This window comes from Sceloporus occidentalis, unplaced genomic scaffold, assembly GCF_023333645.1.
Source record: "Sceloporus occidentalis isolate IW3139 unplaced genomic scaffold, rSceOcc1.0.p SCAF_1, whole genome shotgun sequence".
Classification (NCBI taxonomy): domain Eukaryota; kingdom Metazoa; phylum Chordata; class Lepidosauria; order Squamata; family Phrynosomatidae; genus Sceloporus; species Sceloporus occidentalis.
The window spans coordinates 136,282,618-136,310,239 of record NW_028316981.1 but is presented as its reverse complement, the minus strand read 5'-3'; the positions used below and the strand labels follow the sequence as shown (position 1 = coordinate 136,310,239).

The 27,622-nt window shown below is 45.3% G+C and overlaps 1 protein-coding gene across 11 annotated transcripts in view; it reads right to left on the bottom strand.

Moving 5' to 3' along the window:
- Positions 1-27,622, bottom strand: part of CCDC57 (coiled-coil domain containing 57) — a 115,515-nt gene that overhangs the window by 26,095 nt on the left and 61,798 nt on the right. For 9 of the 11 annotated variants that reach the window (XM_089537839.1, XM_089537832.1, XM_089537849.1 and 6 more), the window contains 3 exons: positions 4,888-5,092; positions 2,645-2,827; positions 1,675-1,754 (listed from right to left, as the gene is read on the bottom strand). In XM_089537839.1, coding sequence (XP_089393965.1) covers positions 1,675-1,754; positions 2,645-2,827; positions 4,888-5,092 — 468 coding nt within the window. The remainder of the gene's footprint in view (positions 1-1,674; positions 1,755-2,644; positions 2,828-4,887; positions 5,093-27,622) is intronic. The other 2 variants (XM_089537821.1, XM_089537886.1) reach the window with 2 other exon arrangements.

The following is a 27,622-nucleotide window of genomic DNA, read 5'->3' as shown; positions in this document are numbered from 1 at the left end:
CATACTGAGAAGTGTTCTGGAAAGCCACTTTCTGGATGCACTCACTATCACTTTGTGGCAGAGCTTAGAAAATGGTTATTTCTGCACTGTAACTCTCAGAATCATCAGGGGCTGTGGGATTATATAGTTCCAAAAACTAACTTTTTAAAGTTGAAGGTTTCATGTCCAGCATCCATGGTTTTTTGTGGGTTTTTCGGGCTATGTGGCCATGTTCTAGAAGATTTTTTTCCTGATGTTTCGCCAGCATCTGTGGCTGGCATGCCAGCCACAGATGCTGACGAAACGTCAGGAAGAAAATCTTCTAGAACATGGCCACATAGCCTGAAAAACCCACAAAAAGCCATAACTTTTTAAAGCTCTTTTAAAATGAAAAAGACATTAAAATGAATAAAGATGTATGTGAAAATATTTTATATTAACCAGTCAACAATCCTGCTTCAAAGATGCCCACATCTGATGTGTCAGAATACACAGTCTGTTCTAGATACTACAATGCTGGAAAGAGGCTTAGTTTACAACCCACAGCAGTTTCCCTTTAAATGGCACCTGTCTTCATTCTGAAAGTTATTTTAGATGGTTACTGGAAGCATGAACAATGACTTCCAAAATACAGTTCGCCCTTCTTATACACGGATTTTTTATACACGGATTTAAGCGTACACGGTTTGAAAATGTTCCAAAAAAGTATAAATTTACCTTGATGTTCCATTTTTTATTAGGAACACCATTTTGCTATGTCATTATATTTAATGGGACTTGAGCATACACGGATTTTGTTATAAACGGGGGATCTTGGAACCAAACCCCAGCGAATAACAAGGATCCACTGTAGATTTTAGTATATTAGTAGGACTATATGGGTCAAAGCTCTGAAATGTCACTTTTTGGACTACAGCTTTTAGAATTCCTCAGAGAAGGGGAGTCCTCATAATTATTCCATCTGTTCATCAATTTTACACTCACAATATAGAGTGTTGGTGGCTTCCTCTTGACAGTGAAACTACATTCCACATAGATTCTCTGTCATGCAAGCCCTTGGAAGGCTCACTGTTAGTTGTCACAATTGGGCTAAAGTAAGACTGAAATACAAGAAGCACTGTTAGCATTTGAATGTAAAACCAGTGAGTTTCAACATGGGGATTTTACTAGAGGTGTCTGATATGGAAAGAAAATAATTTAAGAATGTATCAAAAGCAAGATAAAATGCTGCCACCTCCCTCAGTTTACTCAGCCGCAAATTTAGCCAAGAAACTTGTCTTTCTGTAGTACAGTGCAGAAACACTAGTTACTCTGCTTTGTGTCCCTCTCCAGTTAATCTAGAGACCAACCCTTTTAGAGTAATAAGACATGATGGCTTATAAAAACATCTTAAGACTGCATTAATTGTGTCATTAATCAATACCCAAGAGAAACATGTAGCCACACTGCCGCCTAGTGGAGATCGAAGGATAGGCATTGATTTTAGCTCCTAGGATGTAGATTATAAGTGCAATGACTAGGAGGTTATGAGTATATGAGGCTTTTCAAAACATAAATATAACAAATTAATTTTAGACAAATGTTCTTATTTTGTCCTGAACATAAAAAGCATTATTTAGTCATTAAAACTTTGTTCCCTTCATGAACACCCTTTTACAATCTTGGTGGCACAAAGGTATCTCAACATTTGCCTACCACCTGTGTTTCCACTGAATCCATTTGAGGAGCTTCAATTTTATGCTTTCTCGGGCCCATGTTGTCTGTTGCAACGTCATCTTCATGCAATGTACATGTAAGAAAAAAGCAAATAAAGAAGATGATAACATGAATAAAAACCCTATGTATTAAGCAAATGCCTTTTTTCCTGTCCTTGTGCCATGAGCCCAGTGGTGGGCTCTTGAAAATGCAGGCTCATTCCTGTGAAACATAACACAGGCCTGTGATGAAATGTTTTTTCAGTATTGTAGGTGTTTTTCATGTATTTTGGGGTGCTGAATTAGAAAAATATAATAAAAATGTCATACTACAAAACATTAATTCACAGATTTGACATTTTTAACATTTTTATAATATAAAACTGGGCCTTATGAAATAGTTTGTTAAGGCAATACAAAAAAGTGGAGAATCTTTTAAGTATTGCTGCAAGACCCTTCCTAATCTATCAGAAGCAAAATTAAAAGAAGGTATTTTTGTTGGCTGCTGTCAGATGAAATCTTCTTGTCAACTGACTGAAGTAGAAAAAAGAGTCTTGGAGTTCCTTCAACAGTATGATTGCTAATTTTCTTGGGAATAATAAGGGTCCCGACTATGCACTCAATGTTGAAAACATATTGGAAAAATCAAGTTTGTGTTTGCTTGACAAGATTCACTCAGAAGGGGTTTCTCATTGCCTTCCTCTGAGGCTAAGAGAGTGTGACTTGCCCAAGGTCATCCAGTGGGTTTCCATGGTTGATTGGGGATTCAAACTCTGGGCTCCCAAAATACTAGTCCAACATTCAAACCGCTATATTATGCTGGTTCTTACACACAATACATTTTTTAAGGTTACAATGAGTTATCTAGGTATATACAAAATTATAATCTACTTGCTGTTTTCATTTTTGGCTTTTTTTGAACATTAGGAGATGTATGATATATTAAGTGGTCTTAAGACTGTTTCTCTTACCATCTTTTCCACTGACAATACTGTCTTGATGGGAAGTCTGAGTACTTTTAGTGCAAATGGATGAGTTCTGAGAAGGCACAAAGGATTTTCCAGGAAGTTTAGGTGGATTTTCATGCTGTCTGTCCACTGCCCAGCATTTTCTCTTCAAATGTTTGATCTCTTCTTCCAGGGACTGAACATAGTCTGGGGGGAAAGTGTTTGGCTGAATACTTCGCAGATGTCAAAATGACTTTGAATGGCTCATTGTCTATACATATATTAAAAAAAAATCCCCAGAAATACAAAAATATTTATCCAGAGCTGTTCCATCCGCATAGTATGATGTTCTTTCCCTTTGTCTGTCAAATAGAGTGGCATCTGCTGGTTATTATTTGTCTTCAAGTTATTTCTAACTTATAGCAACCTTAAAGGGAACCTATCATGGGATTTTCTTGATGAGGTTTTTTTCAGAGTGGATTTGTTATTGCCTTCGTGTAAGGCTGAGAGTGTGTAACTTGCCCACGGTCACCTACTGGGTTTCCATGGCTGAGTAGGGATTCAAAACCTAATCTCCTGGACTCCTAGTCCAACACTCAAAATACTACACTAGCTCTCTTCTGCATCTGCTGGAGACATTAAAGCACTGGGGTATTATGTCTTAGGGGGCGAAGCAGATGAGCAGCATGAAGCGATCTCTGGCCACTCCAGCCACGATCGCCTCACAATCAGCCGGGGACTGCAGCAACACAAGGACCTGCTCTGAAGGTTGGCCATCACTGTGGTCCCAAATGGGCCACCAGCAAGGAGTGGACATTCACTGTTCCTTCTGTTAGTGGTCTCAGAGCAGCTCCTGGCTGTGTTAGAGATGTGCATCATCTGCACCCCAAAGCAGCTGGAAGCCACACCTTTTGGCAAGTCTGTTTTGGGCCTAAGATAAGATGACAGAGGGGTCATGAAGATGCAGCCAATGGAGTGGGTAGAGGCTAGTCCCACCCTGTGCTCACTGTGGGACTGTGACAACCAGATGCTCGCTGCCATGGTACTGAACAAACTGCCAGCAAGGAGTGTTTACTTTTTACTGTTCCTTTTGTGGCCAGGTTTGGGCCTCCTTAGGCAGCCTCAACGTGGCTTTCATGTGGTTTTGGGGCATGCATCGTTTGAATGCCATGCCCCCAAAGCATTGTCCATCTGTTTGAGGCCTGACTCTACAACCAATATAAAAAAATATAAACACCGTCAAGGTCTGGACAGACACACACAGATTTTAGTAGTATTTAATGTTGTCTCTCTACAATTCAAGATGTAGTGTGATGTAGTAGTTTGAGTGTTAGACTATGACTCCCCACTAAACCATGGATACCCATTGGGTGAGCCTGGGCAAGTCACTCTCTCTCACTCACAGGAAGGCAAAAGCAAATCCCCTCTGAACAATCTTGCCAAGAAAACCCTGTGATAGGGTCACCAAACATTGGAAATTACTTAAAGACACACAACAACTTTACATATACGTTTTTAAAAACTAGATTCTCAAATTATGAACACAAAATACAGAAATCTGTGAACTGTGTCTAATGAGAAAGTGATAATCATCGCAAAGTTTTCCTAATGTCCTTGGGAATATTATAATATTATAAACATCATATTACAAGCTGGCTAGAATAATCTGGTACATGTAAAATAAATACATAAAATAATTTATGTGGCAATAATTCCCCCATATTTTGTAATTACACAAGTTATGCTTTGAAAGTAAGTTGAATGTAGAGAGAAATGTTCTGGAGTAAAATACTGAACATTTCCTTAAGATTCACTTGCACTGACTCCCATCTCTTAAAACTTAACTTTATCTATAATGAGATAAATATTAATTTTTGCTACTGTTGAATGAAGTTGGGAATATATATTGTATGATCAGTGTCTATTAGCCATATGTCAAAACTTAATGGAACACCTCAAAGAAGAACATAAACAATTTTGTTGAGAAGATGAACAAAACATCTGTTTAAAGAGAAATCTAGCAAGGAGTACAGTTGGCCCTCTGTATCCACAGATTCAACCAACCACGATTCAAAAATATTCACAAGAAAAAAATATTATAAAAAAGCAAACCATTTTACATAAAGATGCCATTTATATAATGGGACTTGAGCATCCACAGACATTGATATCTACAGTGGGTCCTGGAACCAAACCCCAGAAGATACCAAAGGCCTACTGTATAATCCAGTGCTCCTCACTATTCTTAATCCAATTCACTTTATTACCAGGATTGAATGAAACTGCAGCAGTGTCAGCTCTATCCATATCTTGTACATTCATTTTGGTGTCGTCAGAGGGAGGTGCCTGATTATTAAGTGTCTCCATTTCTCTTCTCATTTCTGAAATAACAGCCCTCAGAGTACTGTTCTGCTCTTGTAATCTCTGGATTTCAGCAGAAGGAAAACCTTGTCCAATGACTCCTACATTAGTCTGCAAGGTAATCAAACAATTGAAGAAGCAAACTAAAATTACAAGCCAAGAGGAAAATATGTAACTCAAGCAACCAACCAAAATTGCACTAATAAATACTGTAAGTGATTTTGCTAAAATGACAACATAATTTTTTAAAAATTAAGTGCCACATGCACAGAAGAAAAAGCAACACTGGAGGTAGCCAAATAACACTGCAGCTATCTGAGAAATTACACTTTGAAAAGCAATAATATGTAAGATACAATCTGAATGTGTTACATGACAGCAGCCTTACTGGGTCAATTCAGTCTACAGGCTTGGATCCTAAGAAGTTCCAGTGGAAGGAATTTGGAAGAAGGACAGTTTGCATACCTGCAACTATAGTTCTTTGAGTGGTCCTCTCTGAACTCACATGAATGGATTATCTTATACCTGTGCAGTGCATTATTTGGAACCTTCTGGAATGTTATGTGTTTTGGTGATGGTCCCACCAACCTCCAGCAACCCTATATAAGGGCTTCCCCCCGAAACTGCCAGTTCCATGGACACCAATGCAGACATCCATAGGACCTATAAGACGAAACAAGCGGAGGATGGGCAGGGTTGTGTGATGACACTCAAAGAACTGTAGTTACAGGTATGTAACCTGTCCTTCTTTGTGGCCTCTGTGATTCACATGAATGAGAGGCTAGCAAGCTACACAAGAAGGAGGCAGGAGTGTTGTTACAAACAAATCAAAGTTTTCTGAATGTTAAGTGAAATGGAAAACATCATCATCATCACTACTACATTTATTTATATCCTGCTTTCCCCCCTGAAACTGGGACAGAAAGCAGCTTACAATTTAAAAACACAGTACAATTGAAAACATAACAAGCGACCATTAAAACAGAATTAAACTACAGTGGTACCCCGGGTTACGAAATTAATTCGTTCCGCCGCCGCTTTCGTAACCCGGAAACTTTCGCTAGCCGAAATGCCCATAGGCGCTAATAGCGAAAGCCGCTTTTTGGTGCGAAATAGCGTCGAAAAGCACCAAAAGTTTTTTCGTAACCCGAAAAAACTTTCGTAACGCGGAACAGTTTTTTTTAAATATTTTTTTTTCGTAACCCGGAAATTTCGTAAGGCGGCGCATTCGTATCCCGGGGTACCACTGTATTACAATATTAAACTGGATCAATTGTTTTTTTAAAATAAAACAGAATACAATTAAAGAAGATAAAAGCACTTTAAAAATGTACACTTTAAAACAGTACAACACCCCCAGGATGTTAAACATGATCATGAGCAAGATGCCTACTACCCTTATTAGGCAAGAATAGCATACAGTGGACCCTTGTTATATGCTGGGGTTTGGTTCCAAGCTCTCCCGTGTATAACAAAATCCGTGTATGCTCAAGTCTCATTAAATATGACATAGCAAATTGGTAGCAAATTATAAAAAATGGAAAATCAAGGTTTGATATTTGAAATGTATACTTTTGGGGAACATTTCAAACTGTGTATGCTTGAATCCATGTATAAAAAATCCGTGCATAAGAAGGGCCGACTGTATAAGGAAAGCTGACACCATCTTTGGAACTACCCTGAAACATCAAAACACAGTACAGAAGTCAACATTTAAAGATAGATTCAAGGCACTCCTTTGAAGCTAAGATTTGTCTTATGTTTCCTCTTTGCTATCAATTACATCTCGACCTCTGATACTGTCCCCAGGGTGTGTGTGTGTGTAAATATACACATATCACTGGGTATCAGAACTTGCCCATGCAGCCTTTGGAGTGGTTAAGATGGAGTCTGCTAGTGATAGGGTTACCATTTGTCCCAAAAAAGCAGGACAGTCCTGGTTTTGAGGCTTGAGGAAATGTCTGGCCAGTTGCAGCTGCCTGTCCCAGCTATGATGCTGAGGAACGGCATTGTGGGACCATCCTGGCTGCCTTTTGGGGGTTCTGAACAATCTTGCCAAGAAAACCCTGTGATAGGGTCACCAAACGTTGGAAATTACTTAAAGGCACACAACAACTTTATAGTTTTTTTAAAAACTAGATTCTCAAATTATGACCACAAAATACAGAAATCTGTGAACTGTGTCTAATGAGAAAGTGATACAGATCCAAAAGGATCCCAGAAACTCCCTATCCAGGCAGCTTGGGAACTTTGTTTTTCTTTGCTCTTTGGTCCTGGCCCGCGGCCTGATGGAAATTGCAGTCTCTCCAGGGAACCGTGCAGGCGTAGTGAGGGGCTGACTGGTGAGGCCCATCCTTCCCAGCATGCTGCGTGGGCAGAAGAGCAAAGGTGGCAGGAGCACAACCAAAATGGCAGCTCTGGGGGAGATGGCAGTCCTGACACTGCAGTGCAGAGGGTGAGCCCCGCCTTGGTAAGGGCCAAAGGAGAGCGGAGCGGTGCCAGGGAAGTGTCTATGTGGGGGCAGTGCTATGCCCATGCTCAGGGGCACCTCTTTCCCTCTTTTGCTCATCCTGTCCCCTCGCCTTCTACTGCTGTTGCCGCCAACACCACCCTTGCTGCGCAAGAGGTGTGTGCATGTGAGATGTGTGTATGTGGGAGATGTGCATGGTGTGTGTAACTTGGGAAGTTGTGTATGTGGGAGATATGTGGGGAGGCCTTGCCTATCTGTTTTTGGCTTTTAGTTGGTTATTTCTCCATTTCCCCACCATTTTGTCCTCCATTTTGTCCCAGTTTTGTGAAAGAGAATTACAGTAACCCTAGCTAGCGACCACTTCACTCCATGTCATGTGGAAGAATTAGCCAACAGGACTGAAGCAGACTTTAAAAGTCACTCTGTGGCTTGCATATTGACAGAGGTCAATAGAAGATCTATCTGCGGTGCCCATCCTGTCAGAAGTGAATGGCTGTGAAGTCAGTATCTGAAGCCTGAGGCAGGGACGTAGCTAGGATTTTAGGAAGGTGGGGTTCCAGACTAAGTGCCACCATTATAATGGGGCTTGGGTGCGGTGGGGCAGCAGCACACACCATTCATTTTTCTAATTGAAGGGGGGGTCCGGACTCCAAGAACCCCCCCCCCCTTGGCTACGTCCCTGCCTGAGGGCCTGGTCATACAAGAGTGGTTTCAGCCACAATTCCTGTTTCTTGTCACTTGGGGCATGAAGGCAGTACAGCAGGCACAAGTGGGAACCGCATGAGCTTCGCCAAAACAACCAAGATATTTTCAAGTCTCCATCTCATCTGAGAATTGTAGTGCTGCAAGAAATGGATATTTGGAATGATGCCAGTGAGGAATATAGCCCTAAAGGCAAGTATGGCTTTGACTGCCAAACACTAGACCAGGGGTCGGCAACCTCCGGCCTGCGGGCCGGATCCGGCCCCCGGAGGTCTTCCTTGTGGCCCCCGGGGGAGGTTGCCGCCACCGCCGCCGGGCGAAAAAATGACGGCGCCCAGAGCGGCAAAAAGCCGTGCTGGGTGCCGCCATTTTTTTGCCCAAAATGGCGCTGAAGTCTCGCACGACCTTCTTTGAGGTCGCGCGAGAATTCGGGCCTCGAAGCCCTATTCGAGGGCTCCGGCGATGGCATCAGGCCTCCTGGAGGCCCGATGCCGTCGCTGGCGCCCTCGAATAGGGCTCCGACGGCCGCATTGGGCCTCTGGAAGGCCCGCTGAAGCCGTTGGAGCCCTATTCGAGGGCCCTGGCGGCCGCATCAGGCCTCCTGGAGGCCCGATGCCGTCGCTGGCGCCCTCGAACAGGGCTCCGACGGCCGCATCGGGCCTCTGGAAGGCCCGCTGAAGTCGTCGAAGCCCTATTCGAGGGCCCTGGCGGCCACATCAGGCCTCCTGGAGGCCTGATGCCGTTGCTGGCGCCCTCGAACAGGGCTCCAACGGCCGCATCGGGCCTCTGGAAGGCCCGCTGAAGCCGTCGGAGCCCTATTTGAGGGCCCTGGCGGCCGCATCAGGCCTCCTGGAGGCCTGATGCTGTCGCTGGCACCCTCCAACAGGGCTCCGGCAGCAGCAGCGGGCCTCTGGAAGGCCCAATGCCACCGTCGCAGCCCTATTTGAGGGCTCCGGCGGCGGCAGCAGGCCTCCTGGAGGCCCGATGCCATCGCTGGCGCCCTCCAACAGGGCTCCAGCGGCGGTAGCGGGCCTCCAGGAGGCCCTGTGCCATCGCTGGGGGCCTCCAAGAGGCTTTTTTGCCGGCCTCTAACAGGGCCTGGGGCCCCGTCAGGGGCCTGCAAAGATGGGGAGGCCTGGCCCCCGGAGGGTGGAAGTTCCAGCCCCGGCTTCGGCCCCCCCAGTCGCCTGAGGGACAGCAACCCGGCCCCTGGCCCAAAAAGGTTGCCTACCCCTGCACTAGACAATCTGGAGAATCCAGAGACTGGCTAAGACTGGTGTTGAAGCAGCCAGCAGCTATGATCAGAAAACAAAAGCAGTAGAAGAGTATGCTTCCTTTTATGCTGCTGCAGCAGCGGACAAAAAAGAGCTGGCAGTTTTGGCAAGAAGAACCTTACATGGGGCTGCTGGAAGTGGGTGGGGCTACTGCCAAAACACTTCTATGAGATTCTAGAAGGTTCTCAATGATACTCTGCACAGGCGTAGGATAACCCATTTGTATGAATTACAAAGATCATAAAGAAGAAATGGTTTTCTGAAAATGAAATGCTGAGTCAGCAAATTGTATCCTATAAAACTGAAATTACTATGTCACTGAATTTAGAAATACACAGCTCATGTACAGAAAGTCAATTAGTTCAAGTTGGCAACTCAATTAATTTATAAAACTTCACCATGACATGTTCAAATCTGATTTCTTCTGGCATAACATAAAATTCCAAACATGCATGATGAATATGTTGGGGGGTAGACGAGCTGTGTCCTTTACGACCACATACAGAGTTGATGCGCATAGGCAGGAGGTCTGCTAAGAGCGAAGCTTCTGCGAGGCCTGCAGCTGCACAGCAAATTTCCTCCCACACACAGGCTGACACTTTGAGATTCCAGCCTGAGGAAATAAATCTCCAGACACCGAGAGACGAGGGCTTTTAAATCTTTGTTGCAAACTATTTACAAAGATTACACGGAGTATCAGGCAGCCATCTTGAATACTCACAACTATACAAACTAACAAAGTGCTTTGCCAACCACCAACCACAACAACCCAATAATGGAGATAATCACCTTCTCCCTTATATAGGTGGTCTGCTTGGTAGTCATGTGATAGTCATGCCACCAATGAAACCTGGCTGCTTTCATACCCAGTAACTATTGCATCAGAATATTGCCCATGATGCACTGCTGGCTGACTTCACCTACTGTGCATGTTGCATCAGACTTCCCATCATGCACAACTCAGTAAATGCTGATTCATGCACCTGCCACTTGAACGGTAGTAATCTCTGCTCCAGTTCCTCCTAGTGGCCACATCCATGTCATTTTCAGACCAGTGTGCCACATGGTCCTGACAGAATAAGATATTGGTTTGAATTCAGAGTTCCCTCTCTCCTGCAGATTCCTAGGCCTTCTAAAATCTGGACTAGAAGGTTGGGAATTTTCCAAGAAAATTACACTGGAGGCCCCAGGAACAAAGGAAGAATAAGTAAAAACGGAGGCTCCATTGGATCCCAGTTTTCCCTACCAACAGAAGAAGCCCTTACACTCATGGTCAACCCTGGATCTAATCTGACATATTTCCCAGCTGATGTCCTTTGAATCTTAAGAAGTTTTCCATCCCAATTACAGAGATTGGGTTTCATGAGTTCTGAAAGACTAAGATGGGCTAGATGAGTGAGTACAAATAAGATGATAGAAAAGCTATGGAATAAAATCTTAAATCATTTCTGAAATCTAGATTATTATGGTTTACATCTTAAAAACCTGTCTTTCCAAATAATATTTTCATACTCAAATTGTATTAGGCATCATTTTCTTAGAAAGTTGAGTAATGTTCTCTTGAACTAAAATTTCTGTGACTCAGTTTATAACCATGCACATTCTACAGATATTCACAGAAGACATGCTTTTTGAACCAACAACAACTAGAGGGCAACCCAGAGTGCGGCACAAGATATTTCTCCCTTCAGCTTTCAAAATAGTCTATCACAACACAGGCTTTGCTACTACTGTGTGTGAAAAAAGTTGTTATCAGGGAAAGAAGTGTCATCACTAAAAGATCAACGCAATTATCAGGAACAGTCTGTCTAGACCTGGGAATGGCATGACAGTTCTCAGTGGTTCACATTCTGAACAGGATTTAAATCCTATGTAGGGGCTGAATTACAGATGGCATTTGTGTTGACAACACAGAAAAACATTGGGGGTTTAAATGGGCTTTGGTTACACTTTCTTGCTCTCCTGCAGTGCTGTACTTAGCAAACAGCAGGTTGTCTGTGATGAGAAGTCTTCCGAGATTAATACTAAAGCTCAGGGTATCATAGTGCCAAACAAATTACTTGCTGAAACACCTCTGTCTTTGCTACGCATTGGAATGTAAGCAATGAAAGAGCAAAAGAGGCCTCCTTCGGGAGGTATTTCCTTAATGTATGTAGCCACATCTGAAAAGGACTACCAACAGTGCTCTTTTGCCAGCAAGAAAATACTGAGCAAAGCTTCAGGTTTTGATTAGAGTCCATGGGCAAATTCACTCAGCTGGAGGCAACTCTTAAATCTATCTAAACATTTAAAGGTCAGTACTGATATAGTCAGATACAGAGGTCAGGGAGGTAGTCAAAGAGGAATGTAAAAATATGGTATCGGTGACCAAAGAGAAGAAGAAAAAACAATAGATGACAGATGAAATGCTTCAAGCAGTTAAAGAAAAATGAGAAACAAAAGAAAAGGGAGACAGAAACATAATCAGAACACTGAATGCTACTATCCAACAGTTAGTGTATAAGGATAAAGAGAACTACTACAACAATCAATTTAGAGAAATGGAAGCCAACAATAAAAAAGGAAGACCAAGAGACTCTTCCACTAGATAGAATTCAAACAGAGGGTGGGTGCTCTACGATCAGAAGAGAAACATGATACTGTACACGACCACAATTAAATTAAAAAGAAAAGCTGGAAACAGTACACAGAAGAGCTATATAAAAACTGTGAAAGGTTGAATGACATAAGGGAAGAAGATACTTACGAAGATGAATCCCAGTGTGGGCGTGTTCGCCCGGCCCACGGGAGCCGCCCCTGGGATTTGCTCCATGTTGCTATATGTACGTCGCAAACACACACCGAAACCAGGAAAGGTCGTTCAATAACAACACCAACTATTTATTTCTTCCTTCACCAGTTACAAATAACTCCACCGTAGGTCCAGTTGCCTCACTGGAACAGAGGGGAGTCCTTGCACCTCGCGGCTTCTACCACGGGCCAATTAGTAACTCAGTTACCTCACTGGGAAAAGACTGTCTCTTTTGCCACGTGGGTGGATTCTTTCTTCACAGGGTCCGAGGACGCTGGGGTTGGTACTCCCTTGCAAAGTTCTCCTGCTCCCTATCCTCTGGGGCCCTTGGCGTCCCAGCTCCCCTACGACGGTTCTCTCGTAGCACCCACCACGGCTCTTCCCCTGCTACCAGCCCCTCTCGACTCCTACTTACTTCCGGGTTCCACGGCTGGGCACCTCCTTCAATTTCCCGCCTAGGGCAGGCCGGGTGGGTAGATAATACCGGACCAACCCGGACTCTTCCTCCCAAGGAGGGGTCTCTTTGAGCCTGGTGGCCTTCTCTGTACTCTGGTTGCTCTTTCCCTCGCCCGAAGCCTTCCTCCCGTCTCAATCTTCCGCTCTCTCTCCTCCCCTGATGCGCCTCTCCCTCCCTTCTTATCGGGCTCCCCGAAGCCCCGCCCCTCTCTCTCGGCATTGCCCTTAATTGCCTTCCCATCTCCAGCTGATCCCCTCCAAGTCCCTTCTCCTCTCCTGGGTCCTCTTGCCCTCCTTCCGCCTGCTCAACCCGACCTCTAACCTCCTCCTCTCTACACCCAGATTTTGGAAAGCAAAGTGAAAGCCTCTCTCAAAACAATTGGAAAGAACAAATCACCAGGAACAGATCACGTATGAACAGAACAACTACAATCCACGTAACTCTGAACATTAAAGTAAGGATAGTCCAAGCAAAATCATGCCCAAAATTCTGCAACAGATTCCAACCATACATGGAGACAGAACTCCCAGGGGTTCAAGCGGGATTCAGGAAAAGAAGAGGCAAACATAAGATGTCTAATGGAGCGCACCAGGGAATTCCAAAAGAAAATCAGCATGAAAAGCTATAGAATGGCCTTAAAGACATGGGAGTGTCAACACATCTGATAGTCTTGATGAAGAATCTGTACTCAGGACAAGAGGCTACTGTCAGAACAGAACACGGAGAAACAGATGGTTCCCAATTGGCAAAGGGGTCAGACAAGGCTGTATCATTTCACCCTGCCTCTTCAACTTGTATGCAGAACATATTATAAGAAAAGCAGGCTTGGACACAGAAGAAGGAGGACTGAAAACAGGAGAAATATGCCGATGACACCATAATACTAGCAGAAAACCTCACAGACCTGGAATACCTAATAAGGAAGATCAAAGAAGAAAGTGCAAAGGCAGGTTTAATGTTAAACATAAAGAAAACAAAAATAATGACCACCAAGGAGCTTCACAAGTTCAACCTAGACAATGAAGAAATAGAAATAGTTTAAAAATTCCCATATTTGGGCTCAAATGTTGATAGAAATGGGGACTGCAGTTAGGAAATCAGAAGCAGATTAAGAATGGGGAGGCTGGCTATGAAGGAACTAGAAAAAAGTTTATAATGCAAAGATATAATAATAATAATAATAATAATAATAATAATAATAATAATAATAAATATTTATTTATATCCCGCCTCTTCCGATTGAGGATCGAGGTGGGTAACAACAAAGTAAATACAATATAAAACAATGAAAACAACAAGCCCCACAAAACCCCGACCCAACCCACCCTCCCTCCCAACTATAAAATTAAACAGTAAAAAAAAATGTTTAAAAAGTACATAACAATACATCAAAGTTAAAAACAAATCACAAATAATAAAAATAATAAAAGGGGGATTCAATTGGTTCTGGACATTATCAATCAGGGAAGGCCTACCGGAAGAGAAAGGTTTTTATCGCCTTTTTAAAAGCCTCGAGTGAGGATAGTTGGAGAATCTCTTCCGGCAGGTCATTCCAAGTTTTTGGAGCGGTGACAGAGAAGGACCTCTGGGAGGTCACTGCCAGTCTGGTTTTTCTAGATTGTAAAAGGTTTTGCCCGGAGGATCGGAGTGTACGGGAAAGATTGTATGGGAGGAGGCGTTCCTTCAAGTAGACTGGACGCATGCCATGTAGGGCTTTATAGGTGATAACCAACACCTTGTACTGTGCCCGGAAGCTAATAGGCAGCCAATGTAGTGATTTTAAAATAGAACTGAGCACAAAAGTTAGAATCATGCAAGCCACTGTATTTCCTATTACCATGTATGGATGTGAGAGCTGGACAGTTAAGAATGAAGATAGGAAGAAAATCTATTCATTTGAGATGTGGTGCTGGAGAAGAATGCTTAGGATTCAATGGACAAACAAATGTGTCCTAGGGCAGATCAAGGCAGAAACCTCCCTGGAAGCCAAGATGACTAAACTGAGGCTGTTGTACTTTGGACAAATTTGCAGATGACACCAAATTAGGAGGAATAGCTAATACTCCAGAGGACAGGATCAACATTCAAAATGATCGGAATAGACTAGAAAGCTGGGCCAAAGCTAACAAAATGAAATTCAACACAGAGAAATGTAAGGTACTGCACTTAGGGCAGAAAAATAAAATGCACAGATATAGGATGGGGGACACTTGGCTGAATGAAACTACGTGTGAAAGGGATCTTGGAGTCCAAGTAGACCGTAAGTTGAACATGAGTCAACAGTGCGATGCGGCAGCTAGAAAGGCCAATGCAATTTTAGGCTGCATCAATAAAAGTATAGTGTCTAGATCAAGAGAAGTAATAGTGCCACTGTATTCTGCTCTGGTCAGGCCTCACCTGGAATATTGTGTCCAGTTCTGGGCACCACAATTCAAAAAGGACGTTGAGAAACTGGAGCATGTCCAAAGGAGGGCGACTAAAATAGTGAAGGGTCTGGAAACCATGAAGCCCTACAAGGAATGACTTAGGGAGCTGGGGATGTTTAGAAGGTTAAGAGGTGATATGATAGCCCTGTTTAAATATTTGAAGGGATGTCATATTGAGGAGTTAGCAAGCTTGTTTTCTGCTGCTCCAGAGACTAGGACCCGGAGCAATGGATGCAAGCTGCAGGAAAAGAGATTCCACCTCAACATTAGGAGGAACTTCCTGACAGTAAGGGCTGTTCGACAGTGGAACACACTCCCTCAGAGTGTAGTGGAGTCTCCTTCCTTAGAGGCCTTCAAACAGAGGCTGGATGGCCATCTGTTGAGGATGCTTTGATTGTGATTTCCTGCATGGCAGGGGGTTGGACTGGATGGCCCTTGTGGTCTCTTCCAACTCTATGATTCTATGATTCTAGGATCCGGATGCAGGAGTAGTCAGGGGATGATGGGATAGGTCACGGGGGGTCCCCGGGGCCAGGATTGGCATGCAGGAGCAGTCAGGGGATGTTGGGATAGGTCGCAGGGGGTCCCTGGGGCCAGGATCAGCAGGAGCAGTCAGGGGATGATGGGATTGGTGTCAGGGTGAAGAAGTGGAGCAGATGGGGGTCTAGGAGAAGGCAGGGGATGATGGGATTGGTGGAAGGAGGGGAGCAGATGGGGGTCTAGGAGAAGGCAAGGATGATGGGATTGGTGGGAGGCTGAAGGAGCGGAGCAGATCGGGGTCTAGAAGGACGCAGGGGATGATGGGATCGGCTGGTTGGCAGAGAGGAGGAGATGGCATGAAGGAGGAGGAGGGGATCGAAGGAGCAGGATGCATGGGCCAAGGGGGGTGGCATCGGAGTGCTTTTCCACACCAGAACAAATCGCGGTGCAATCGAAGGCAGCCTGGAAGCAAATTCTCTGAAGTCACTTTTTTCCCGTTTTTACCAAAATGAGGGATGACTTCAGAAACACTGCTGAAGCAATTCGCAAGGGGCTCCCATAGAAATCAATGGTGTCTGATAAAACAGTCACTTTATGACATGAAACCTCTTCATTTGAAGTGCAATCACTTTGGAAGTGAGCTGGAATGGAGCCACAAAACCACCAAAAAGCTCCGTGTGATATACTCCATACATACAGAATAATAATAATAATGATGATGATGATGATAAACTCTTATCAACTACAGGTTGAGTCTCCCTTATCCAAAATGCTGAGGACTAGATTTATTTTGGAGTTTTTCAGAGTTTGGTATATTTATATATGTATAACTCATTCATGTTTCATATGCTCATCCTCAAGTAGCTCCTTTTATGCCCTCCTCCTTAGCCCTTGCCTTCTTGTGCCTCCTCTAAGTGTCACAGAGCATGAACAGAGTGTCTCTGAGCATGAACAGAGTGTCTGCCACTCATTGCTTGAGCAGCTGCACTTTGCTTTATCAACCTGAATTTATCCGATGTGAACACCTTGAGAGGAAGGACTCAGTTTGCATCTGCACTAAAGAAATAATCCAGTTTGATGCCCCTTTAACTGCCCTTGGCTCCATGCTGTGGAATGCTGAGATTGGTAGTTTGTTGTGGCACCTGACAGAGATGGATAAACAGCTCCTCAAAACTACAGATCCCATGATTCCATAGCACGGAGCTATAATGGAAGTTAAAGTGGTATCAAACTTAATTCTGCAGAGCAGATACAACCATAAAAACCAAACTGCCTTGGGTCCTTTTCTGGGGGAAAAGGTGGCATAGAAATGAAATGAGGAGGAGGTCTGGAATCGCAGTTCAGTTTCTTGTAGCTGACACAGATGGCTAAATAGCTCCCAAAACTACAAATCCCAGGATCCTATAGCATGGAGCCAGGGCAGTTAAAGTGTTGTCAAACTGCATTATTTCTGCAGTGCGGATGCAGCCTTGGACCTCTTTTGTTGATGCTATTTGTAAGTTGGTTCTGACTTATGGCGACCCTAAGGCAAACCTATCATGGGGTTTTCCTGCCAAATTTTTTCAGAGGGGGTTTCTCTGAGGCTGAGTGGGACCAGCCCAAGGTCACCCAGTGGGACCTGTATCAATGATTTAAATCAGCGGGTGCCTGAGCATGTACAGAGTGTCTTTCACTCCTTCTCTCCTCTCTCTTAGCCAAAGACCCCCTCCTCATTTCACCACCCTCTTGATGCATAGGTTTGGCTGATTTTAACCTCTGGAATTTTATATTTTATACTTTATATTTGTAATTTTAAAAATATATTTTTTACCATTTTAATTGTTGTCTTAATGTGTTTTATGTATGTTGTTAGCTGCCTTGGGAGAAAGGCAGGATTAAAATAAATTAAATAAATAAATAAATAAATAAATAAATAAATAAATAAGTGGGCTACCAAAACCTGGATGGGAAAAGCAAAGTGTGACTGTGAGGAAGTCTACTTCCAGAATGGAAAACACACACAGAGAGACACACACAGACACACACACACACACATATATATCTGTATCTATGTATAAATGTTCAACAGTGTATGGTGTGCTAGCAACCACAGAAGCTTCCAGGAAATCCTTCTCCTCTTTTTATAACAAAATTATTATTATTATTATTATTATTATTATTATTATTATTATTTAATTGGGGAGGATGGATGGGAGGACCACAAAACAATGACCCAGGGCCACAAATGGGCCATAGCTGCCCTCTTTAATCCTCATACTCCATAGTGTTTTTTTCACTGGACTACTATGACTCTGGAGTCCAGGGTTCGGGTCCCAACTGGACCATACAAAGCCATTGAGTGACCTTTTGCAAGCCACAAATGCATCTGAGGAAGTAGGCTAGGAAAGTTCATGCTGCCAATTTCTTTCTTTCGGTGAGTCTCAAAAGTGCTGCAAGATCTCTCTACATATTGTTGTTGTTATTGATGCATCTAAAGGCCCTCCTCCAACCACCATCTTGAGGGGGAGAGAGGCCTGGCCTGGAAGACAAAGAGCCCTCCTTCCGACCACCATCTTGAGGGTGATAGAGGCCTGGCCTGGAAGACAAAGAGCCCTCCTCCCGACCACCATCTTGAGGGTGATAGAGGCCTGGCCTGGAAGACAAAGAGCCCTCCTCCAACCACCATCTTGAGGGGGAGAGAGGCCTGGCCTGGAAGACAAAGAGCCCTCCTTCCGAGCACCATCTTGAGGGGGAGAGGGGCCTGGCCTGGAAGACAAAGAGCCCTCCTTCCAACCACCATCTTGAGGGGGAGAGAGGCCTGGCCTGGAAGACAAAGAGCCCTCCTCCAACCACCATCTTGAGGGGGAGAGAGGCCTGGCCTGGAAGACAAAGAGCCCTCCTCCAACCACCATCTTGAGGGGGAGAGAGGCCTGGCCTGGAAGACAAAGAGCCCTCCTCCAACCACCATCTTGAGGGGGAGACAGGCCTGGCCTGGAAGACAAAGAGCCCTCCTCCAACCACCATCTTGAGGGGGAGAGAGGCCAGGCCTGGAAGACAAAGAGCCCTCCTCCAACCACCATCTTGAGGGGGAGAGAGGCCAGGCCTGGAAGACAAAGAGCCCTCCTCCAACCACCATCTTGAGGGGGAGAGAGGCCAAGCCTGGAAGACAAAGAGCCCTCCTCCCGACCACCATCTTGAGGGTGATAGAGGCCTGGCCTGGAAGACAAAGAGCCCTCCTTCCGAGCACCATCTTGAGGGGGAGAGAGGCCTGGCTTGGAAGACAAAGAGCCCTCCTCCCGACCACCATCTTGAGGGGGAGAGAGGCCTGGCCTGGAAGACAAAGAGCCCTCCTCCAACCACCATCTTGAGGGGGAGAGAGGCCTGGCCTGGAAGACAAAGAGCCCTCCTTCCGACCACCATCTTGAGGGTGATAGAGGCCTGGCCTGGAAGACAAAGAGCCCTCCTTCCAACCACCATCTTGAGGGGGAGAGAGGCCTGGCCTGGAAGACAAAGAGCCCTCCTTCCGACCACCATCTTGAGGGTGATAGAGGCCTGGCCTGGAAGACAAAGAGCCCTCCTTCCGACCACCATCTTGAGGGGGAGACAGGCCTGGCCTGGAAGACAAAGAGCCCTCCTCCAACCACCATCTTGAGGGTGATAGAGGCCTGGCCTGGAAGACAAAGAGCCCTCCTTCCGACCACCATCTTGAGGGGGAGACAGGCCTGGCCTGGAAGACAAAGAGCCCTCCTCCAACCACCATCTTGAGGGGGAGAGAGGCCAGGCCTGGAAGACAAAGAGCCCTCCTCCAACCACCATCTTGAGGGTGATAGAGGCCTGGCCTGGAAGACAAAGAGCCCTCCTTCCGACCACCATCTTGAGGGGGAGACAGGCCTGGCCTGGAAGACAAAGAGCCCTCCTCCAACCACCATCTTGAGGGGGAGAGAGGCCAGGCCTGGAAGACAAAGAGCCCTCCTTCCGACCACCATCTTGAGGGTGATAGAGGCCTGGCCTGGAAGACAAAGAGCCCTCCTCCCGACCACCATCTTGAGGGTGATAGAGGCCTGGCCTGGAAGACAAAGAGCCCTCCTTCCGAGCACCATCTTGAGGGGGAGAGAGGCCTGGCCTGGAAGACAAAGAGCCCTCCTCCCGACCACCATCTTGAGGGTGATAGAGGCCTGGCCTGGAAGACAAAGAGCCCTCCTCCAACCACCATCTTGAGGGGGAGAGAGGCCTGGCCTGGAAGACAAAGAGCCCTCCTTCCGACCACCATCTTGAGGGTGATAGAGGCCTGGCCTGGAAGACAAAGAGCCCTCCTTCCAACCACCATCTTGAGGGGGAGAGAGGCCTGGCCTGGAAGACAAAGAGCCCTCCTTCCGACCACCATCTTGAGGGTGATAGAGGCCTGGCCTGGAAGACAAAGAGCCCTCCTTCCGACCACCATCTTGAGGGGGAGACAGGCCTGGCCTGGAAGACAAAGAGCCCTCCTCCAACCACCATCTTGAGGGTGATAGAGGCCTGGCCTGGAAGACAAAGAGCCCTCCTTCCGACCACCATCTTGAGGGGGAGACAGGCCTGGCCTGGAAGACAAAGAGCCCTCCTCCAACCACCATCTTGAGGGGGAGAGAGGCCAGGCCTGGAAGACAAAGAGCCCTCCTCCAACCACCATCTTGAGGGTGATAGAGGCCTGGCCTGGAAGACAAAGAGCCCTCCTTCCGACCACCATCTTGAGGGGGAGACAGGCCTGGCCTGGAAGACAAAGAGCCCTCCTCCAACCACCATCTTGAGGGGGAGAGAGGCCAGGCCTGGAAGACAAAGAGCCCTCCTCCAACCACCATCTTGAGGGGGAGAGAGGCCAGGCCTGGAAGACAAAGAGCCCTCCTCCAACCACCATCTTGAGGGGGAGAGAGGCCTGGCCTGGAAGACAAAGAGCCCTCCTCCAACCACCATCTTGAGGGGGAGAGAGGCCTTGCAATTTTTTGTATTGTATTGCAATTTTACTGTACACCGCTATGATCATTGCGGAATAGCGGTCTATAAATAAAAATTATTATAATTATTATTATTATTATTAAAGAAGTAGACTGTCTCCAAAAGCTTGTGCTGTCCATTTCTTTCTTTCAGTTAGCCTCAAAGGTGCTACAAGATCTCTCTACATATTATTATTATTATTATTATTATTATTATTATTGCATCTAAATGCATCTGAGGAAGTAGATTGAAGTCTACGTGTGGGTGTGCTTTCTCTCCCTCCCTCCCTCCCTCTCTCTCTTCCCCGCCCCCCTCCGCACGCAGGTTGCCCTCCATAGAGCAGATGAGGCAGGAAATCGCCCAAAAAGGGACCATGCCCTGGTTGCTGCTCCTGCTTCAGCAAGAGCTCCCTGTGAGGCTTGGGGAAGGCGCTAGGGCAGTGGGAGCTCCCGAAAGGAGGATGCCAGGGAGCAAGTCCTCTTTTTTCTTTTTCCTCCCCTTTCCTTCACTCCAAGGACAAACTTCTCTGCTGAATCAAAAACATCCCTGCCCTGGCTTGTTTTATTTTTCCTTCCCCACAAAAGACGACTGTCTTGCCTCTCCTTTCCCCTGAATGAACCCGAGGAGCCTTTGGCATGGCGTAGAAGGGGAGCAGCCCCCTCCCCTTCTTCCCCTCCTCTTTCCCCTTCCTGACTCTTTCTGTGTGTGTGTGGGGGGGTCCATACAGATACTTAGTCTGGACCCCCCCCCCTTACCAAAATCCTGGCTACGTCCCTCCTGCACACCTTGAGAAAAAAAATATTAATCATTAGAAAAGACAAGGATGCTAGGAAAGGGGAAAGGAAGTAGAAAGAGAGGAAAATCACATGTCAGATGGTTAGACTCGATCAGAGAGAAGGACATGGGGCTGGGCCTGCAAGACCTGAGCAGAGAGATGGAGGACAGGGGATCTTGAAGATGTCTCATCCACAGGGCCATCATGAGTTGAAGTTGATTCGAGGGCAGTTAACAACAACAACACTAGTATTTTGAACTGAATGGTGAGTGTGTGTCAGAAATAAATAGGCAGTCAATGTAGATGGAAGTGTATCAGGGTTAAATGATAAATATGATACAAGCCAGGTAATAATCCTAACATTGTATTAAGTGAGTTGTCATTGCCATACCTTCCTCTGAGGCTGAGAGAATCTGTCTTGCCCAAAGTCACCCAATAGGTTTCCACAGCTGTGCAGGGATTCAAAACCTGGTCTCCAGAGTCATAGTCCAGTGCTCAAACTGTACCACCACAGTAAGAGCCAAAATAGACTGGCTCTAAAAGCCAGCTTCCTGGCGGCTTGAGGGTGTTGTGTTTATGCGCCGCATGTCCCCAAGACATCTTGAAGCCACCCAGCTGCACGCTGCCGGAGCACCCTGCAGTTGGCTTCAAGCTGCTGCAGGGCATAAAAGCCAGCTTTTTGCCCGATGAAAAAGGAGTGGACCTTTGCCCCAACCCGTGTTTGGAAGGGCTGGCCTCAAGCTGCCCCTTCTGCCTGTCTATTTCACTCTAACTCTCTCAGCCTCAGAAAGGTAAAGACAAAACCCCTTTGAACAAATCTTGCCAAGAAACCCCATGATAAGTTTGCCTTAGGATCACTATAAGTCAGAAATGATTTGAAGACAACAACAACAGTTTCCATACACATTTCAGAGGTAGCTCTATGTTACAGAATTCTGAACTGGATATAATTGTTGTGGTTGTTGTGCACCTTCAAGTCATTTCTGACTTAAAATAACCCTAGGGTGAACCCATCATGAGATTTTCTTGGCAGAATTTGTTCAAAGGATGTTTGCCATGGACTTCCTCTGAGGCTGAGAGAGTGTGACTTGTCCAAGGTCACTCAGTGGGTTTCCATGGCCAAGTAGGAATTTGAATCCTGGTCTGCCAGTGACCTGATTCAACATTCAAACCACTACACTACACTGGCTTTCAACAATCAAGCAATTTGTAGTTTCCATACACATTTAAGGGACAGCTCTATAATATGTCACTGAGTCTGAAGCAAATGATATTACTGCACAAATAACCCCAGCCAAGTTTGTTTTATTAAAATAACTGTCATATTAACTGAAACTGGAGAAAAATACTAATAGCTAACAAGATCACATTGGCAATTCAAAAAATAGTCCTGGACCCAGAAGTTCCAGCTATGTATGTAATTCTTTGGTTGGAGTTCAACTCCTTCTAAAACAGACTTATAATCGATTTCTGGTTCAACACAAGCTTAAACCAACAGTATCTCCAGTTTTTCATGGACCTTCCATCCAATATTTATATCATATGTTTATTAATAACTTCCACCACATCTATGGAATCAGATGGCTTATGTTTCATTATTAAACATAAAACCAAAAAACATGAGGGGAAGGAAGGCAATGTGTTTGTCTGCATGCATCTGTATACATATGTGCAGATTCAGCTCACCAGTCAGCACCACATACATACGGCAGGCCCTTCATATCTGCAAGGCTATGGACCCCATACAGATACGAAAAAACATGGATGATCATGTCCCATGTTATTAAATGGTGGTGATGTGTCTGCATTGTCATCGCTATTAATAATATGGGGTGTGACGAACCATAGGTGGTTGAATTTGCAGATCTGCAGCCTGCAGATCTGGAGGGCCAACTGTACATTGAGGCAAAAATTTGCTCACCCAGTTCTACGTACTTTGTATCCAGAGATGACTAGACTGCACTACATTTCCATAATAATAATAATAATAATAATAATAATAATAGGATTTATTTATATACTGCCCAATCACTGGGAATCCAAGCGGTTTACAACAGAGGGGAAAACAGACGGTTCCCTGCCCTCAGGCTTACAATCTAAAAGACACAACACAAAAAGAAGGGAATGGTGAGGGGGAGAGGGGATCAGGTCCAGCATTCCTCTCTCCCTCTGAGGCCTGGACCAAGGCAGATAGACCGGAGGGAGGGCACTCTATCTTCAGGCTAGCCCTGATGGAGCTGGGCCAGCCTATTATCTCCCTCACAGGCCGAAAGATGACAGTTATGGAGGGAGGGCACTTTATCTTCAGGCTGGCCCTGATGGAGCTGAGCCAGCCTATTCTCTCCCTCACAGGCCAAAAGATGACAGTTATGGAGGGAGGGCACTTTATCTTCAGGCTGGCCCTGATGGAGCTGAGCCAGCCTATTCTCTCCCTCACAGGCCGAAAGATGACAGTTATGGGGGGAGGGCGCTTTATCTTCAGGCTGGCCCTTGATGGAGTTGATCCAGCCTATTCCCTCCCTCACAGACCGAAAGATGACAGTTACGGAGGGAGGGCTCTCTATCTTCAGGCTGGCCCTGATGGAGCTGGGCCAGCCTATTCTCTCCCTCACAGGCCGAAAGATGACAGTTATGGGGGGAGGGCACTTTATCTTCAGGCTGCCCCTGATGGAGCTGAGCCAGCCTATTCTCTCCCTCACAGGCCAAAAGATGACAGTTATGGAGGGAGGGCACTTTATCTTCAGGCTGGCCCTGATGGAGCTGAGCCAGCCTATTCTCTCCCTCACAGGCCAAAAGATGACAGTTATGGGGGGAGGGCGCTTTATCTTCAGGCTGGCCCTTGATGGAGTTGAGCCAGCCTATTCCCTCCCTCACAGACCGAAAGATGACAGTTACGGAGGGAGGGCTCTCTATCTTCAGGCTGGCCCTGATGGAGCTGGGCCAGCCTATTCTCTCCCTCACAGGCCGAAAGATGACAGTTATGGGGGGAGGGCACTTTATCTTCAGGCTGCCCCTGATGGAGCTGAGCCAGCCTATTCTCTCCCTCACAGGCCGAAAGATGACAGTTATGGAGGGAGGGCGCTTTATCTTCAGGCTGGCCCTTGATGGAGTTGAGCCAGCCTATTCTCTCCCTCACAGGCCGAAAGATGACAGTTACGGAGGGAGGGCTCTCTATCTTCAGGCTGCCCCTGATGGAGCTGAGCCAGCCTATTCTCTCCCTCACAGGCCGAAAGATGACAGTTATGGAGGGAGGGCGCTTTATCTTCAGGCTGGCCCTTGATGGAGTTGAGCCAGCCTATTCTCTCCCTCACAGGCCGAAAGATGACAGTTACGGAGGGAGGGCTCTCTATCTTCAGGCTGGCCCTGATGGAGCTGGGCCAGCCTATTCTCTCCCTCACAGGCCGAAAGATGACAGTTATGGAGGGAGGGCGCTTTATCTTCAGGCTGGTCCTTGATGGAGTTGAGCCAGCCTATTCTCTCCCTCACAGGCCGAAAGATGACAGTTATGGGGGGAGGGCGCTTTATCTTCAGGCTGGCCCTGATGAAGCTGAGCCAGCCTATTCTCTCCCTCACAGGCCGAAAGATGACAGTTAAATAAATACTGTATTTATTATATTTAAGTACTTTAAAACTAACAACTCCAGTTCTCCCTGATTTAATATTTTTGTTCAGAGTGTAATTCCTCATGATTTTTCATTTTTTATATTTTGTTATTTCATTCTTCAATGTGAGATAATATCTCGGTCTGAACATGCTCTAAATAATCCAGTAACAAATATAAAGGTACAAAAATTCTTACATCATGTAATGTTTCATAGGGCAGTAAAATATATATTTCACTTTCTAGGTAGCTGGGGGGAAAAAGAAAAGAAGCTTATAATGTTTAAGTTTTCTTCAAGGATATTGTCCTCAATAAGACTGTTTGTCTTAGGCAATGATGGGTTAATAAATGGAGCTCTATCCACTACATTATTTAAAAGAGAAATTCTGCAGAGAGATTTCAGGCAATTTTCTATTTCTGGTCATACACAAGCCACATTTGAGGCAGTTGCCCATGTACATCTTCAAGGGCAGAGGGTAGTGAGAATGACTCTGCAAATAGTAGAAGTTATTCTCCTTCAGTATGTGTCAAGAAACAGCCTTTCAAAGCTGGCCAAAATACCATATTAATGTAAGCTAAAAGAAAGGCTAAAATATGAGGCTAGCAACCACATAGTTCTGTATGGCTCCTCCAGATGCTGCTAGACTGAAACTCCCATCCTTCCTTACCATTGGGGGTTTGCTAACTAGGTCTGCTGGGAAATGCAAGTCAACAATGTCTGGATGGGCACACATTCCCCACTACTGATTTAGTCCCACAATCACATTTCAAGAATGTTGCTTAATAATATTAACAACAACAACAACAACAACAACAACAACAGCCACATAATAGATAAATAATAATAACTACATTTAAACTACACTGTATTTTCAATCATTCTTTTTCAAGTCAAGAGTCTACAGACTCTTGGCCTAGACCACAAACATATTTCTCTCTAAATGTACTTGTGGTTCAGCATATTTGTAACTCTAATCCACATCAAGAGACTAGCTTGGATGCTGGAAATGTAACCGTTACAAGGTGGCTTTTAATAGTCACAAAAATACTGAAAGTGAACATGCTGCAACAGAAATGTTATTTTATATACATATTTTTCAGTCAGTCTTCTCCTCTCCCTCTTTCAGTGGATTGGCTGAGAAACACTGTTTGTTGAATTGCATCCCTAAAGGAATTACTTTCCCAGTAATGCAAAGCAAAACTTCTAACTTCTACAGAACCTAATATTTTATGCCTCTTCAGAAAAACTTTCAAAAGGTTGCTATACAAACAATGTCTCCACTGTTATAGATAGTAGACTTTTCAAGATTGCATATAATAACCAGTTTCATATTATGGACAACCTGAGGTAGCTGTCATTGTCCATCATCTTCCCCAGTATGAGTTGTGCAATTAATTAATTCCATACACAAATCCTTCTCAATAATCTTATGGTCTGTGAACTTCTTGCCAATTCACAACCTGAAATGCACACCCAAGGAATCATAAACATTCACTTTAGAAGTTGCCATGCAAAGAACAATCTACTTTTCAGCGCTGCTTCACACATAATGTAATTCTCACACTGCAAAAACCTCCACGTAGGAAAGATGTTCAGTTTTGGCACTAAACTGGTGAGAAATTAAACTGTGTAGGGAGATGGGAGCCTGCCTCTCTCTATGTCTGGCATCCTGTTTGTTAGTCCAAACTACCCTGTTTCCCCGAAAATAAGAGATATCCATAAAATAAGAAGTAGCAGGATTTCTAAGCATTTGCGCAATATAAGCCATATATATATATATAAGCCATACCCCAAAATAAGGCCTAGTGATAGGTCCGGTGCAGAATGGAAAGGGGTAGGAAGGGAGCGGAAAGTTGGGGCCAATGGTTCTCAAGGAAATGGAGTTGCAAGAAATTCAGGATGGAATTCCGGGTTTGGGGAGTTATGACAATGTTCCAGATTGTTGTGCCATACTTAATAAAAATGAGACATCTCCTGAAAATAAGGCATAGTGTATCATCTTGTGGAAAAATAAATATAAGACAGTGTCTTATTTTCAGGGAAACACGGTAGAATAGACCCATTCAATCACTGAATGGCAGGCTAACCTGTAAATAAATCCCACTGATTCAATGGATCTATTATTGTCCGAGATAACAACAGCATTTAGGCCTATGTTCCCCAAAGTCTACCCTGCTCCCCCTCAGTATTCTGAACTTGTCGTGTTGAACAACACTAGTGTTTGACTGAATGGCTTGAGTGTGTGAATGTTCCTTCAAGCCTTGCTGCTCAATGCAGCAAGATCAAAAAGTGAATGGGAAGGGGCTAGTGCACAGGAAATGTGGAACATAAGTAAAGGGCTAGAATGTGTAGCTTCACCTTCTAAGCCCATGATAGCGAACCTATGGCATTTTTTCCGTGGCACGTGGAGGGCAGGGAAGAGGAGGAGCAGGTGTGCGACTGTTCCTCCTCCTTCCCAGCCGTCCTGGGAAGATCCAGGAGGGTGCAGGAGGAGAAGGAGTGTGTGTGCCTGTTCCTCTTCTTTCTGGCCATCCTGGGCCTCCAGCTGCCTCCAGAGAGGCAGCTAAGGGCCTGGGAGCCAGGGGAAGAGGAGGAACAAGTGTGCACCTGATCCTCTTCTTCCCCCCTCGCCCTTCTGGGCCTTCAGCAGTTTCTCCGGAGAGGCAGCTGAAGGCCCAGGAGGACTGGGAGAAGAAGTCCCACCCCAAAAGTCCCAC